Below are 16,486 nucleotides of genomic sequence, written 5' to 3' on the forward strand. Positions count from 1 at the left end.
AAGTGCTTGTTCGCCTTGCGCCTTGGGTCTACATCATCCGTACAAGGCATAAGCATTACAGGCCCCTCGATAATGTGTTTTGTTTTGGACAATGTATCCTCCCAGCCCTTCTTTTCCATCCTGCTGATTGAAGGCCGCATCGAAGTGCACATCAACTCTGGGGATGGGACCAGTCTAAGGAAGGCCCTCCTGCACGCTCCCACCGGCTCTTACAGTGATGGACAAGAACATTCCATCTCCGTGGTTAGGAATCGGAGGTACTTAGCTCCCAGAGATTTGTGTCAGGTCGGGAAGCTGAAATGAGCTTGAGGAAGCTCCTTAGCTTGTGAGATGGGACACCCAGTGTGATTGACACCCTTTGTGACTGACACTTGCTGTGACTGGGATGGTTGGCACAAAGTCATTCACAGTCATAGATCTTACTCTTTCAAATGCTGGAACTCCACCACAGAGTCAGCTCTCTTCTAGTTTGTAGCGGTGTCTTTTGTGAAATGTTCATAGTTGTGAGCCTTACCTTTGTCCTCTATTTAAGCCCAGTATAAACTGCCTACAAACTGGATGGATGTGGTGGTGAATTGCAGGCTGTTTTTGGTGGGCAGTATCTTGCCAACAGTAAATGCCATCCTGTCAGTGTTCCCTGTGTTTCCACCTACAACTATAGACCTCGTGTTTGAGGCACACTGGACATTTTCACAATAGGAAAAAATAAAGGTCTTTGAATACACCCGCTTATCTCTAATTAATACTCAATCAAGCTTGCCGAAGTATTCATAGGTTTTATTCTTTGATGTTAGATGTTGAGCTTCAGGTTTCTATGTTTTGGATTCTCATACAATCCCCTGCCAAAATTTATCTGTAGGAAAATTGATCATTCCAAATGAACTTAACCAGAATTATACATGAAAATGGGGTTCTTCGCTGTACCTACAAAACTCACTTTCTCCTTTGGTCTGGTAGAGTTATCACCGTACAGCTGGACGAGAACAGCCCTGTAGAAATGAAGTTGGGTCCGTTAACAGAAGGAAGGACGATCAACATATCCAACCTGTACATAGGGGGACTTCCTGAGGGCAAGGGAACCCCGATGATCAGGATGCGGACATCGTTCCACGGGTGTATTAAAAACGTGGTCATCGATGCTCAGTGAGTGTGGGCGGCTCCTGTCGTGGTCCTGGGCTTTGCCATCTGCCTTTTGGGTTGGCTGTGGGAGGTGTTCTTTAAGCAATCCCATTATAAGTGAACCTCTTTGGCCTATCATGACAGTCTCTCCCGATGGATCTTATTGGGTCAACGTGGTAGTCAGATCTGGCCATCAAATTGTATTTAGAGAGAAATCATCATTGGCTGCCTTTGCTTGTGTGTGGGGGGGTGGGGAGCACTGAGCTGGGCTTTGAAGCATGTTGAGCAGTTACTCTACCCCTGAGCTGCAGCCCTATCCTTAATTGTGTGCCTCTATGAGAACCCAACTGGATTGCTAACAGCTACAGCTAATTAACGGCTCTCCCCAAGAACAGCTCTCCCCAAGACGGTTGCTGTATGGTTAAATTTTGCAAGCCTCCATTCTCTGTGAAGAAGAGAATTATTGTGTGCACAGATGGTTGTTCATTTCACCCCCCCCCCCCAAGCTCTAGTCACATTGGAATAGAAGGGAAAGTTGTGTCTGAACCTACATGCCAGCATCTGTCCTCAGGAAATCACGACGGGCTCAGTAGTAGACGATACTGAGTCCATCCTTGTTAGACTGCTAGAGGGACTTCCTGAGGACAAGGGGACCCCGATTCAAAAGATGTAGCCTTGAGAGATGACAGGGGTCTTTCACAGTCACAGTGTCCTTCTCTGAGAAGTTACCTTCTAGGAGTCCCTGAACAGAGCATGAGTAGGTCTGCGGTTGGTTGCACAGACTCCAGTGCAAGAGCAGAGCCTTACTCAGATATCTGTAAACTTATATACAGTCACCGGTTACTCATCCGTCCCTTTACTGATGAGGCAACATCATGTTCCTAAAAGCTAGGAGGCTCTGGAGTGCATAGCTTTGGGAGGTGCCAGCCAGATCCAAGCTGCCACGGGACACCTCACTAGAGCTTCTAAGAGGCCTGTGACAGTCACAGCTCAGAACAAAGAACCAGTGTTAAACCGAAGCTGCTGCCTGGTGGGTGGGGACCAGAGATTCGATGACCTGAGAGCCCAGCCTGCAGCAGGTGACAGTCTTGACTCTACTCTGAGCTCAGGAACATCCAGGTTACCAGCATTGTCCTGGCTTAGGGGTGTATGCTTATTTTAATCAGAACCAAACAGAAAAATGGTGTGTCCGTGTGACTCAGCACTTCGAAGGATGGTTAGCTTGGTTACCCCAGAAAAGGGAATCAATGGTTTAAAGTGGGTTCTAATTACCCATTTTAATCAGACGATTGGGCTCCCAAGCGCCTCCATGGTATTTCTACTCCAATGCTCTCTCGTTTGTCCGCAGACTTTTGGACTTTACCCGTGCGGCTGGTTCTGAACAAGTAGAGCTGGACACATGCTTGCTGGCAGAAGAACCCACACAGGGCCTGCACAGAGAACATGGGGAACTCCCTCCAGAACCCCCAACGCTACCAGAGCCTGTAAGCACGGCATCCTTCAATGGCATCGTCCAGGCCTGGTCAGGAAGAAAGTAGGGAGAGTGGACCTAGGCAAATGGAGTCTGGGAAAGAGACAGAGAGGGAGAAAGGGAGGGGGAAGGGGAGGGGGAGAGGAAGAAGGGGAGGGTGAAGAAGAGAGGGAGAGGAGAGGAACTGAGTGCCAAGAGGCCACTGAAGCTAGGAGGGGAGGGATGGCGGGAAGGGAGAGAAGGAGGGAGCGGGGAAGGGAAAGTGTGCCAGCTGTCTCCTCTCCTCTCCTCTCCTCTCCTCTCCTCTCCTCTCCTCTCCTCTCCTCTCCTCTCCTCTCCTCTCCTCCCAGTTCTTCAGCTGTACCTCAGATGGCAGAATATCCAAGAGCCATTTGTCTCTGGAGACTGGGAAGTGGCTTTAAGGGTCTGATAAACAGCCAGTAGGGATAAGGCAGAAGCTCTTGTCTGTGGGTGACTCGGGGTCAGCTAACCACACCGTGAGTTCTGATAGAGTTTGCCTAATGCCCACACAGTGTGTCAGATTTAGGAGGGGGAAGCACGGAAGTAAGCACATAGTGGAGTTGCCATGTGTGCGTCAGGGTCTAAGGTCAGGAGTTCCATCCATTGAGGGAAATCTGGTCATCATTCTTACTTTCTCCCCTTCGGATTTCGCAGAAGATGGTGTGTGACTGTTCCAAAGCAGCACTGTCTCTGTAGGGTGCAGGAGTTCAGGGCAGTTTTCTGGTTGTCTGTGTCTGCCTTGTGCCACATAACAGTCTCGGGGATCCTGTGTGAGACAATGTGGAGGCAGCCAGCACTGCCAAAGGCCATGCCTTGTGCTTTTGGCTTCTGGCCAGGGTCCTGAATCCCTTCGAGCCCTGCCCTGTGAGACCTGAGGGCACTGATGTCTGCCTGTGGCATCCCAGCTGTGGCTGCCTTTTGGCCACAGGTGTCTTTGGGCTATCCTTATGATCCCTTAGGCTCACGGAAGTCTCATGGAGGAGCTCCCATATCTATCTGAAGGGAAGTGAACTTGAGTAACGGTGGCAGAGAGTTCAGACTGCTCTCTGGGGAGAAAGGTGCGGAGGGGTACATAGTTCAGAACAGAGATCCAGATGAGTCAATCCACAGTGGTAGCAGCTGCTATTTTGACACAGTGGCTTCTGGGACGTTTTCTTTATGGAAGGACATGTCTGTGTCAATGGGGTCCTGGCTACACTGTCTCAGGGTCCCTGCGCACCTCTTACAGGAACTCTGTGCAGTAGACACGGCTCCTGGGTATGTGGCAGGAGCTCACCAGTTTGGCCTCTCGCAGAACAGCCACTTGGTGCTCCCTTTTAATCAGTCTGACGTCCGGAAGAGGTAAGCATTTCTTTTTTTTTTAATTATCATTATTATTATTATTATTATTATTATTATTATTATTATTAACTTGAGTATTTCTTATTTACATTTCGAGTGTTATTCCCTTTCCCAGTTTCCGGGCCAACATCCCCCTAACCCCTCCCCCTCCCCTTCTTTATGGGTGTTCCCCTCCCCATCCTCCCCCCATTGCCGCCCTCCCCCCAACAATCTAGTTCACTGGGGGTTCAGTCTTAGCAGGACCCAGGGCTTCCCCTTCCACTGGTGCTCTTACTAGGATATTCATTGCTACCTATGAGGTCAGAGTCCAAGGTCAGTCCATGTATAGTCTTTAGGTAGTGGCTTAGTCCCTGGAAGCTCTGGTTGCTTGGCATTGTTGTTCATATGGGATCTCGAGCCCCTTCAAGCTCTTCCAGTTCTTTCTTTGATTCCTTCAACGGGGGTCCTATTCTCAGTTCAGTGGTTTGCTGCTGGCATTCGCCTCTGTATTTGCTGTATTCTGGCTGTGTCTCTCAGGAGCGATCTACATCCGGCTCCTGTCAGCCTGCACTTCTTTGCTTCATCTATCTTGTCTAATTGGATGGCTGTATATGTGTGGGCCACATGTGGGGCAGGCTCTGAATGGGTAAGCATTTCTCTGTGGTTGCTTTGAGGTTCCCGTTACCAGATGAGAAGGAAAGTGTGGTGTTAGCTTCTGAAATAAAGCGGATTTGCTCACACCTGACAGGTCTGGCATCCACATGGACCCAAGCAATGGTCCCATCAATTTCTGGCCCTTAAGGATGGCTTACTCGGTCCTGTCCTAAAACAAGCGAAGGCTTTCCCGGTGACCTACGTGGGAGTCTCGCTCGTTTTCTTCATCATTCAGAGCTCAGCTAAAATGCCATCTCCTCAGAGTTGCCCGCCCTAACTACTTAGTACGGCTACCAGTGGGCCTCTCTGTAATTCTAGCCTCGTTTTCAAGGGTTAAAGAATTCCTTCTCCTTTACTGTCTTAGAAAGTTCCCATAAGCCATCTCTGCCATGGATGGGAGCACGGGTGCGTGGACACCCCCTCTCTCTGGAGACTGTAAGGGAGGCGTATGATAAAACAGCAATGGAGGTCTCTTGGAGGTCACTTTAAATACTTGAAGCTGACCTCCTGGTCACGGGTGCTGAGGTCCTGTTCTCCCTCAGGCTCCAGGTGCAGCTGAACATCCGGACATTTGCCTCCAGTGGGCTTATTTACTACGTGGCTCATCAGAACCAAATGGACTACGCCGTGCTCCAGCTCCACGAGGGCCGCCTGAACTTCATGTTTGACCTTGGCAAGGGCCGAACCAAGGTCTCTCACCCTGCCCTGCTCAGCGACGGCAAGTGGCACACCGTAAGTCGCCAGGAGACCCTGTCACCTGTCCCCATCTTTGTCCCTGCGTCTGTGGTAGCAATTCCATTTTCATGAAGGAAATCTGAGCAGGTGACCCCCTTGTTGTCTTTATGTTTGACATTTCTCCTGAATGATGATGTCAGCATCTTGTCAGCAGGGCCCTTTCCCTCTGCCTGAATTCCCCCAGAGACTTGTTCAATGTTGAACACCCAATAAACACACCCATCAGCTGGTGACAGAACGGATCAAAGATCTCAGAAAGGCTCTTGACTTGGCAAGAAACCAGTATCTTAGGTTTCCATTGCTGTGAAAAGACACCATGACTAAGGCAACTTTATAAAGCAAACCATTTAACTGAGGCTGGTTGACTGTTTCAGAGGTTTAGTCCATCATTATCATGGCGGCAGGAAGTATGGCAGTGTGCAGGCAGACACAGTGCTACATCTTGATCTGCAGGCAGCAGGGGAAAGAGTGCCTCATTAGGCCTAGCTTGAGCCCATGAGACCTCAAAGCCCGCCTCTGCAGTGACACACTTCCTCCAAGAAGGCCACACCTCCTCCAAGAAAGTCACACCTCCTAGGGAGGCCATTCCCTATTTAAACACATGGGTCTCTGAGAGGCATTCCTCTTCAAACTACCACAACCAGTGGCCCGATGGGACTGAGCTGCTCATCACAGCATCTGCCGATAACCAGGGCTCTGAAGCTCTGCCGTAGGGTCTCCCCGTTGTCTACCGGCCTCAATCTAGTCTCTGTCGCAGCGTGCCAAAGGCAGAGCCATCCTACAGGGTCTAGTCTGGGCTCTCACTGATCTAAGGAACACGTGACCTAAAGCACACCTCTGTTAGAGTCTCCTCAAATGGTTTGCAAATTCCGGATGTTTTCATTTTCTCGTGTAGGTCAAGACGGAGTACATTAAAAGAAAGGCCTTCATGACTGTTGACGGCCAAGAGTCCCCCAGTGTCACTGTGGTGGGCAATGCAACCACGCTGGATGTGGAAAGGAAGCTGTACCTTGGAGGCCTTCCTGCTCACTACAGGGCCAGGAGCATCGGGACTGTAAGCAGTGGCTTGTGTTTTAGGACCGTCATTCTCCATTGTTCTTGTTCGAGCTATTCTGCATGAGGCTGGGGTTCATAGATAGTGCAGACCCTTTAAAGATCCTACGTGGGTCATGTGGTGCAGCTTCCCCTTAGAGCTATCCAGTTTTCCTGGACTCTGAGGCTAATGAACTTACCCTTTTCTGGAGCCACTCAGCCCCTAAGCAAGTTGGGGAGAACCCGGTCAATCTGTAGGTATACTTTAGTGAGAGAGACGCTCTGGGTTAGAGCAGCGTTTTAGCAGAATGGTAGAAAACACGTCTGGTGTATTATCACTGAAGCACCAGGTTGAGAGAGAGCAAGGGGAGCATTCACCTCAGGAATTGCCATGGTTAAACTTTAGACACCAAGATGCTATCCTACTGTGCGCTATGGAGGGAGGCTTAATAAAGCACAGGAAAATGCCGTCCTATGGCATCATCATCTCCTCACACCCTCCTGTCTTGCTCGATTTAGATCACCCACAGCATCCCTGCTTGTATCGGGGACGTGACGGTTAATAGCCAGCAGCTGGATAAAGACAGGCCGGCCTCCGCCTTTGCAGTGGACAGGTGCTATGCGGTGGCCCAGGAAGGAACTTTCTTTGAAGGAAGTGGATATGCAGCTCTTGGTAAGTGCCGTTAGCAGGCTGGAAGGAACTCCTTGGGTTCAGTGTGTGCTCTGAGACGATGTGGATCCATCTCTGACAGGATAAGATCCCACTAAAGAGGCTGCCTAAGGTCGAATTTGTTTATTTGGTGTTCTGGTCTGTGCCTAACTGTTCGTGCAAAGCCTGCACCGGTCTTGTCCTCGGCAGATGGCTGGAGTTTATGTAGGCCATGTTCCCTGTCCAGGTTAATAAAGACCCTTGAATTAAAAGGCAGGTGTGTGTACCTGTGATTCCAGTGTTCAGGAGGCCGAGGCAGGAGGATTCCCAAGTTGCATATCAATTGGAAAGATAATAATGATAATAATGTCTTTAAGAATAAGAACATGAATGTAGTAAATAATAAATAGAATTCACCATCCCACACTATTGCCTGGACTGCAGGGCCACATGGCATCTGCGGGGTATTTTCATCTTAATCAACCAAGCGTCTCACCCCGACTTGCTACGTTTCCGATTTCCACCCCAAGCTGTCACTGGCTACTCTCTGGGCCCTGCAGTAGCCTCCCTCTTGCGACTCTCTTGCTGTGGACTCTGCTCACATTCCCAGCATCCACCCCCTGTGATTAGAGTCACAACTCCCAGTCACCCAGTAAAATCAAAACTCAGTAAGTTTGTAATTTAGCAGTCAGATTTATATCACTAAATCCTCACCCCACAAAACACCAACACAATAAACTCTGAACCAATTAATATTGATACAAACTGTCAACCTAGATAAGACAAACTGTCCTATAAAAATCCACCCCTTATGAAATATTCATAGCTACCTGTGGCCCTTTAAGGCCACACAGATCTGGGTCGTCCTTCTCCTCCTGCATCTTGGTTCTTCTTCCTCCCCCACTCCTCTCTCTCCTCTCTCCAAAACTCTGTGCCCGCCTTCCTTTTCCACTGCCCAATCACAGGCCTTGCCTTACCTTGTGCCTGCCTTCACCTGCACATAGACATCAATCCCCAGCATGAGATACGGAGAAGAGCCAAGGCTCTGGTTGGAGAGGAGGCAGGGAGCATGGATGCTGCAATGTGCCACTCAGTCTGTCTTTCAGCCCCGGGAATGGTAACAGCTGCCTTCTCTGGCCAGTTTTCATACAACAGCAGTGGTGCTCGCCAGGGTTAACAGGTTAAGACGCTAACAGGGAAAGACCAGCAAGCTGGGTGTGTCCCCCAAGGGACCGGATGCAGACGAAGGAAGTCTCTGCCCACGCTCTGCTCTGGTTTCTGACCAAGCAACTTCTTCAAACGCAGTCTTTCTGTCTGGGCTCGGTCCTGCACACCTGCAGTTTCATCGCTCAGGAGGCAGAGGCAGGAGGATTGCAAATCTGGTGGCAGTCTGATGACATAGTGAGGTTCCACCTTAGGACAAAAGGGAAAAAATACGAAGTGTTTCTTCTTCTGAGCACTGAAACCTGGGGGCATGGGTGGGAATGCACCTGGAACCAAGTCTCGAACTTGACTGCTACCGTGAGTGCTTGCCCAGCCCGGCCTGGTCTAACCTGTGGGTTCTCACTGTGAGGGTACTGTCTTGTGTTTTCCAGTGAAGGAAGGCTACAAAGTTCGACTGGATTTAAATATCACACTGGAGTTCCGAACTTCCTCTAAGAATGGCGTCCTCCTGGGAATCAGCAGTGCCAAAGTGGATGCCATTGGTCTAGAGATTGTAGACGGCAAGGTAGGTGGTCCGCCAGCAAGCCCCGCCCTCCCTACCATTGGTCTAGAGATTGTGGATGGCAAGGTAGGTGGTCCGCCAGCAAGCCCCACCCACCCTACCATTGATCTAGAGATTGTGGATGGCAAGGTAGGTGGTCCAGTTCCAAGCCCCGCCCACCCTACCATTGGTCTAGAGATTGTAGGCAGCAAGGTAGGTGGTCCACCGGCAAGCCCCGCCCACCCTACCATTGGTCTAGAGATTGTGGATGGCAAGGTAGGTGGTCCAGTTCCAAGCCCCGCCCACCCTACCAGAGGCAGAGCAGGAAAGACATGTAGATAGGGTTAGATTCAAATATCTTATTACTCACTTCATCAATGGAGACAAAAGATAAAATCAGATAGTCCTAAAACGCTATTTTCAGAGTAACTTCTTTTTATAAGTTGAATTAAAATGGCAGCTGTAACACCAAGGCATTTCTGCCTGAACTTTACCAGGAGTGAAAAACATACAATGCCCTGTCTCTTCTAATAATCCTTAACTATTCACTTGCACATAAGCAGAGCCACACAGGACCGCAGTGAAATGTACACACATTTCCCCAGCCCCAGGTTTCTCGTAGTCATTGCAGGTACAGGCCCTCCCTGACTCCCCTCAGGACAGCATCACAACCCACAGGACTTCATAAGATGGACCACGAACACACCTGCCTGAGTGCATAGCTCATGGTATGCAAATGAAACCATTACCACCATCGGATCCATGGCAACCATAGCATTACCACCAGTCTCCTCCCATGGTGCTCCTTGGTAACCATAGCCTCTAGACCCTGCCTTCCTCGCCCTCGGCAGTCACTGGTCCGCCTCCATCTCTCAACCGTCACTTTAGGCTAAGTTCATGCAGGGCGTTTTCCTGAGACCAGGCAGGCTGTGCAGAGCAGAAGTTATTTCTTATTACAGAGTGTTACTTCAAGGGTTGAGTATATTGTACGTTGGTTTGTCTGGTTTTTTTTTTTTTAATTAAAATTTTTTTTAAATGACTCTGGTGCTCTTGCATCGCAGATGCCCCCTTCATGCCGGGAACCAATGAGTGCAACCTTTCAGAGCCCATCTTCCCTCCTCTCCCCTTCAGGGCCATGTGTGCACAGGCAAGAAGCACATGGAGGGCCATCTGGGGTCCCTCTCTTCAGGATGTCTCATACACAGCTGTAGTTCAGTTAGGCTCCTGAACTTGGTCCTCAGGTGGTCCTCCTACTTTTGGCTGTCACCACAAGTGGCTAGAGTCTCAGTGCTGCCCCTGGGTGGGGACCCCTCCCAGCCCTTGTACTTCCACCCTTGATGACAGTCTTCCCAGGTGTCTTTGCCAGTGCTACGTCTTCCCTTGAGCTACCTCCCATTCCACTGCCTTGCAGGAGAGAATTGGGCACCGACACCATGGATACTGGAGTCTTGGCTTGCCCTCTCCTAAAGTGTACTTGGCCACCATGAGTGAGATGCTGGAGCCTTCCCTCTGGAAGGCAAGGGATATGGTGTCTCTCAAATTCACATGCTGCCATCCTACCCATTAGCATCTCTCAGGGTCTGATCTTATGTGGACTTTAAAGAGGGAGCTAGTGAGATGGCTTACTGGGCATAAACGCCCGATGCTAATACTAATGCCATCAGTTCAATCTCCACGACCTACAGGGACAGAAGGAAAAAAAAAATCCAGCAAGTTCTTTGACTTCTACATGCTTGGACATGGGCCCTTCCTTGCACACACCCGTACAATAAATAAATGTAAATAAAAAAGTAACTCAGTTAAAACAAGGTCATTAACGAGGGCTGTGAACCAGTCTGACCTGGTGGACACAGACACGCAGAAGACCAGTTGAAGAGAAGGTTCCCATGGATTTACTTGATTGGTTTCAGTATTTTCCTGTCCGGTTCTTGGCCCTTAGGACTGCCTACGGTGGGGTCAGGGGAGACTAGCAAAGTTCCCTTAGCCTTGCCCTTCACCCTCCTCTTCCCACTTCAATTAAAGCACAAAAACAAAAATAAAACCCTACCTGCGTGACAGATTGCTGTCTCAGTGCTATGGTTTAGAACCAGCTTTCCTTCTCATCCTAGGCTTTAAATTCTTTTTGAAAAACCTGAAGTCTATTTACAAGCTTTTACACAACAGCTAAAAAAAAAAATTATCAGGAGTTGAAAGGCTATTTAAAAATGTAATTTTCTATTGTATTCTATATTTTACCTGTGTGTGTGTGTGTGTGTGTGTGTGTGTGTGTGTGTGTGTGTTCTACATATAACTTCTTACTCTCTTTCAACTTTAGTGTTCTTTCCAAAGCCCTGCAATACACATCTTTAGTGTGTCACAGTGTGCTCTGAAATGGGGTCTCCTGGGGGGTGGGGTTGGGGGTGGGGGGTGGGAGAGTTGGGGGAAGAGGACAAATGCTAACAGTGGTGCCTATCCGCATACTAAAGCAGCTCTGGGCTCCAGACTCACTCAGGACCTATGACTCCTCCCAGCTCTTCTCACCCCACCCCCTACCCTAACTGTCCCCAGCCCATGGGCTTCCCTTCCCCCAGCTTCTGAGTCCCTGTCACTAATCCACTCCCCCTCCCCCCTTCAGTCTACTGGCCAGACTTCGTCTACTACTTCCTCTGTCTGCTCTGGACTCTTCCAGAGGCCTCTGGCTGTACTTGTCAGCCATACCTTGGAGCGGTCACGTCCTCAACTGTCCACAGTAGGCAGCTTGGGAAACTTACAACAGAGTGCTTGAAATTCTGCTCACTTTCCTCAGTCATCCCGAGCTGCCAGAATCATGGCAATGTAATGGCGAGGTTTAAACACAAAAATTGACCCTCCCAGCTCTGGAGGCTGGAAGTCTAAAGCCTGGTAGGGTTGGTTTCTCCTGAGGCCTTGCTCCTCAGCCTGCACATTGCTATCTTTCCTTCACACTGACTTTTCTCTGTGTGTCTGTGTTCTGATGCTCCAATCAGGACGAAGATCGGATTAAAGTTCACCGTAGTGACCCCATTTTAACTTAATGACCTTCTTAAGGCCCCCGCATCTGAATATCATCCTATCCTGACAGATGGTAGAGGTTAGAACTCCAAAGTGTGAACAAGTTTTGGAGTGACACCGCTCAGCCCAGAACCCCTCTCCACCCTTTGCAGAGTCCTAGCCTTTTGTTTGCTGCTCACCGTTGTGGAGCATCTGTGCTTGGTCGGGGAAGTTATCTGATCGCTCATAGGTACAGTCCATGCTCAGCCCCAGGGGAAACTGCAGAGTCCTGAAAATGTCCTCCAGTGTCCTGCGAATGGAGCACAGATTTCAGAACTGTGGGGTGATGGAGTTCCAGTCCTTTAGGTGGTGACTCTTCACCGTCACTGTCATGGTCCTTGCTCCTTGCTTCCGGAATCCTATTCTGTTCTCCGCTCTGACTCATGGATGTGCTGTGCTCCACGGCCTCTTGGCCTTCTAGCAATGATCCGGTGCAAACAGGTCCCAAATATAGAAAAACTCACCCAAGTATTTGCATTGCCCAGGTCTCATTTCACGTCAACAACGGTGCTGGAAGGATAACAGCCACCTACAAACCCAGAGCCACCAGAACTCTCTGTGATGGGAAATGGCACACGCTCCATGCCCACAAAAGCAGGCACCGAATCGTCCTGACTGTGGATGGGGACGCCGTTAGGGCTGAAAGCCCTCACACCCACTCCACCTCGGCAGACACTAACGACCCCATTTATGTGGGTGGCTACCCCGGTATGTGTGACTCCCCGGGGGTTCGGGTTACCTACACATGAGGCTCAGTCCTGGCGAGGTGTGAGTGCAGAGGATCATGGGGCAGGGGTTGAAAGATACATAGTTTAATAACAAGTCCCACTGTTTTAGAAAAGCTGTTCCAAGTACTGTACCTAAACTTCCCTGAGAAATTTAGCATAGTCCTGTCCCATACAAGTTTCTCACTGAGAGCGTTGGCTCTGTCGTGATAGGTCAGCTGGGTGATCCCACCTTTGCCCTAGGTGATCTCAAGGTTGGAGTTTAAGTCACAAGGATAGACTGGAGTCATACTCCCACACAAACTCTGCATTTGAAATGTCCCAGGAAATTATCTCAGATCCTCAACACCTGCCTTGTGACTTTCCTCAAGTCCCAACCGTGCCTTCAAGTTGCCTGTTAAAAGTTATCGGGAATTCTGCCACCCTCTAAAGCCACCACGTGCGCAGGAAGCATTCTGACCTGAGGGTCCGCTTAAGATTATTTTTGTCTCTCATATACAGCTCACCCTATCTCAGCAAAATTAAACAGCACTGTGTCTTTCTCCTCAACAGCCCACGTCAAACAGAACTGCCTGAGCAGCCGGGCCTCGTTCCGGGGCTGTGTGAGGAATCTCGAGCTGAGCAGAGGCTCACAGGTGCAATCCTTGGACTTGAGCAGAGCCTTTGACCTCCACGGAGTTTTCCCTCACTCCTGCCCGGGGCCTGAGCCCTGATCTGCCGCCAGACTCTTCCCTTGGAATCATCGCCAGTGCCTTGAGGAGAACAGTCTGTGAAGTCAAGCGTCTTTCATTCCCATTCCAGCTCAGGTTGCATTTCCAGAGGAAAATGCTGTATTTATGTTGAAGTAAAGCCAGATGGATAACAGATACCTCTATTAAATGGTCTAAAGTGTCAGTGGTATCCCTGCTCTCCTTTCCTGAGTTTTCCAGATGGAACTTGGTGGGTGTGGAGTTTTCTGTTGAAGACTTGATAGTGTTTGTGGGTTTGCATTTTGGGCATAAAAAATTAAAATGTCACAGCAGGCTGTATTAGATTAGAGTGTAGTGTGGATAATTTCACTTTTTAAAAGTTTCATCGGGGCTGGAGAGATGGCTCAGCGGTTAAGAGCACCCGACTGCTCTTCCAGAGGTCATGAGTTCAATTCCCAGCAACCACATGGTGGCTCACAACCATCTGTAAAGAGATCCGATGCCCTCTTCTGGTGTATCTGAAGACAGTTACAGTGTACTCATATATAATAAATAAATAAATCTTTAAAAAAAAGAAAAAAGACAACATTAAAAAAAAAAAGTTTCATGTACTGGTTAGAAGTCAGGACCTGAGCACAACCTAAGTTTGTTTCTTACCAAAACTTCGTTCAAAGGCTGACAGAAGGATCCAGAGCCTAAGCCACATTGTTTTACAAGGCTTGGGATATAATTTAATGCCTCTTAGCACAAGTGACCAGGGGAAATGGGGCTGATTTGCTAAGAACATGGCATCAACAAACGCCAACCTCAAGAGGGACCACGTCAGGCGGCTCTTCTCGTTAGGCACACCTGCATGTAGCCCAGGCTGGCCTTGAGCACGCTTCATAACCAACACCAGCTCCCCTTTCTGGTTCCCTCAGCCTCCTCCCTGACACACACCTCCATACCCAGTAGGAGATGTTAAATAGTTTTCTGGGCTTGCCTTCCTGGCACCTCTGTGCCTAGCGCAAGGACATTAAAGTTGCTCTTTTTACCTGAGAGCTACATGGAAATATTCGTGTGTTTTATGTGAACGAAGTGATAGAAAATTTAACAGAGAAGCAGAAAATGTAAAAAAAATCAAGACAAAGGTTCTTTATTTTTTTTTTTTTATTTTATATTCTGCTTACTGCTGGGGGCAGAGTATCACCACATGGCCCCAGCTGTTCTGGAGCTCACTAAGTAGAGCAGACAGAGATCTGACTCTGATCCTGCTGCCTGAGAGCTGGGATTAAAGGTGTGTGCCAACACTCCTGGACAACAAACAACGTTCTAAGGGTTCAAGAATCACATTAAAGCATCATAAAGCTACATATGGCCAAACCACAGGCAACGCCATATTAAGTATTGAAAGATGAAATCACTCCTTTAAGATCTGGAAGAGACAGCTGTGGAGTCCACTCCCAGTGTTCCCAGTCAGTGCATGGAGGAAGTCTCAGCTTACCAGTTAGGTAGTCGAACAAGAGAAGGGGCACGTAAACAGGAAAGGAGATGTTCAAAGAATCCTGTATTGTAGAAAAGCATAAAGGTTCTACCAAAAGACTATCAAAAGGGATGAATTCAGTTATGTTGCAGGTTATGAAACCAACACGTGAACGTCAGTAGTTTTCAGGCCAGTAACAAGAATCACGAGGGGGAAAATGTGAAAATAATTCGATTTACAATCACTCCCAAAAAAGAGGGTGGGGGGAGAAATGGGGACTGACTTAAAATACCCTTGACATCCTTCACAGAAGTAGAGGAGGTAATTCTGGAAAGCATATATAGAAACACCAAAGAGTTGCCCAAACAATCTCTCTCTCTCTCTCTTTTTTAAAGATTTTCCTTTTTTACTGATGTGTGTGTTTCTGTTTGTGGGTGTCCGAACTGATCAGAAGAGGGCATCAGAGCCCTGGGAGCTGGAACTAGAGGTTAATAGTTCTGAGATGTGGGTACCAGAAATTGGACTCAGGTCCTCTGCGGGAGTGGCAGGCACCTTTAACTGTGGAGCTCTCTCTCTCTAGGCCTGCAAGCTGGAGAAAAAGACCAAAGCTGAGGTCATTATAATGACTCACTTTGAACAGTACTGAGAACTGTAGTCACTGACATAAAAACAGAAGCAAACCTATCGCTTGCATTAATTTCCACCCCCAGTAAACCTGTATAAAAACACACAACCCACTTATTCTATTTATAAGCTGTGAGTCTAGAATGAACAGCGCTATCATCCTACCAACCTCTTCCCTGGCTGTGAGACCCTTGCTGCTTACGACTTCTCCCAGCCACATGGTGGTTCTGCTTCATCTTCTCTTTCTCCTCCCCTTCCTCTCCTTCCTCTCCTCTCTTCCCCTTTTCCTCTCTCCCAGACCTCCCGTCCCACCTTTTATGTCCACTGCCCAATCACAGCTCTAGCCTTTGGTTGGCCAATAAAAATGAGCAAAGGATTCACATGATATCACCTGAGTATGTGAGGGACTGCTCGTCCGAGGGCAGCCCCTCTTAAGGAAGCAAATTCACATCCGGAAACATCATCAGGGCAACCCAGAACACCTACACATCCATAGCCACCATTTCTTGGTAAAAGTACCAAAAGCAAAACAGTGTGGGAAAATGACCCTTTCAAGAAGTGGCGCCTGGAAACTACATCCACATGAGAAGTACAGAACTTTTGACTCTTATCTGTAATGCTGTGCAAAACCTAGCACGGGCCAGATGTCTAAATGCAAGGCTTAAAACGTGCAAGACACTTCAAGATACAGGTATTGATAATGGATTCAAGACTGGTCTGGAATACACAGGAAGCAAAAGAGAAAACGTGATTACACAAACCTAAAAAGCTTCCCAAAGCAAACCACAGAGACAACGGGGTTGGGGGAAGGGGTGTATTTGCCAGCCACTTACCAGACAAAGGATTGCTGTCCGTGATACATAAGGTCCTCAAACAAAACAAATAATGCAATGTAAAAAACGGGGAGGGGGCAAATGATCTGAGTGGACAATTTTCGAAATAAATGCTTATGCCAGCAAGTCCATCTTAAAACGATCAGTCTCGTTAGCCAAGAGGAAAGAAGCAAATCCAAGTCAGCCCAATTACAATACCTATAGCACCCCTCAAATTAGGCTAGGTGAAGTAAATACTGTCAATGAAGTGGAGAAAATAGGAATAGGAATCCCCATTCATTGTTTGCAAACCTGTAAATTTGCATAGCCAGCCAGACCATCCCTTTCTAGTTCGCATGCAAACTCTGTTCCAAGCACCAGACCTGCCCACCAGCAGCTTAGTCCCTCTCTCACTGGGCC

General features: G+C 48.6%; 1 protein-coding gene across 1 annotated transcript in view; it reads left to right on the forward strand.

The window, feature by feature from the left end:
• Positions 1 to 13,379, forward strand: part of Lama1 (laminin subunit alpha 1) — a 124,069-nt gene extending 110,690 nt beyond the window's left edge. Inside the window, exons 54-63 of the mRNA NM_001108237.3 lie at positions 106 to 257; positions 958 to 1,143; positions 2,468 to 2,603; positions 3,840 to 3,952; positions 5,128 to 5,317; positions 6,216 to 6,374; positions 6,872 to 7,025; positions 8,597 to 8,730; positions 12,240 to 12,462; positions 13,032 to 13,379. Coding sequence (NP_001101707.2) covers positions 106 to 257; positions 958 to 1,143; positions 2,468 to 2,603; positions 3,840 to 3,952; positions 5,128 to 5,317; positions 6,216 to 6,374; positions 6,872 to 7,025; positions 8,597 to 8,730; positions 12,240 to 12,462; positions 13,032 to 13,192 — 1,608 coding nt within the window. The 3' untranslated portion in view covers positions 13,193 to 13,379. The remainder of the gene's footprint in view (positions 1 to 105; positions 258 to 957; positions 1,144 to 2,467; positions 2,604 to 3,839; positions 3,953 to 5,127; positions 5,318 to 6,215; positions 6,375 to 6,871; positions 7,026 to 8,596; positions 8,731 to 12,239; positions 12,463 to 13,031) is intronic.
• Positions 13,380 to 16,486: the final 3,107 nt, after the last annotated feature.

Source organism: Rattus norvegicus, chromosome 9 (genome assembly GCF_021556685.1).
Source record: "Rattus norvegicus strain SHRSP/BbbUtx chromosome 9, alternate assembly SHRSP_T2T, whole genome shotgun sequence".
In the NCBI taxonomy this organism is placed as follows: domain Eukaryota; kingdom Metazoa; phylum Chordata; class Mammalia; order Rodentia; family Muridae; genus Rattus; species Rattus norvegicus.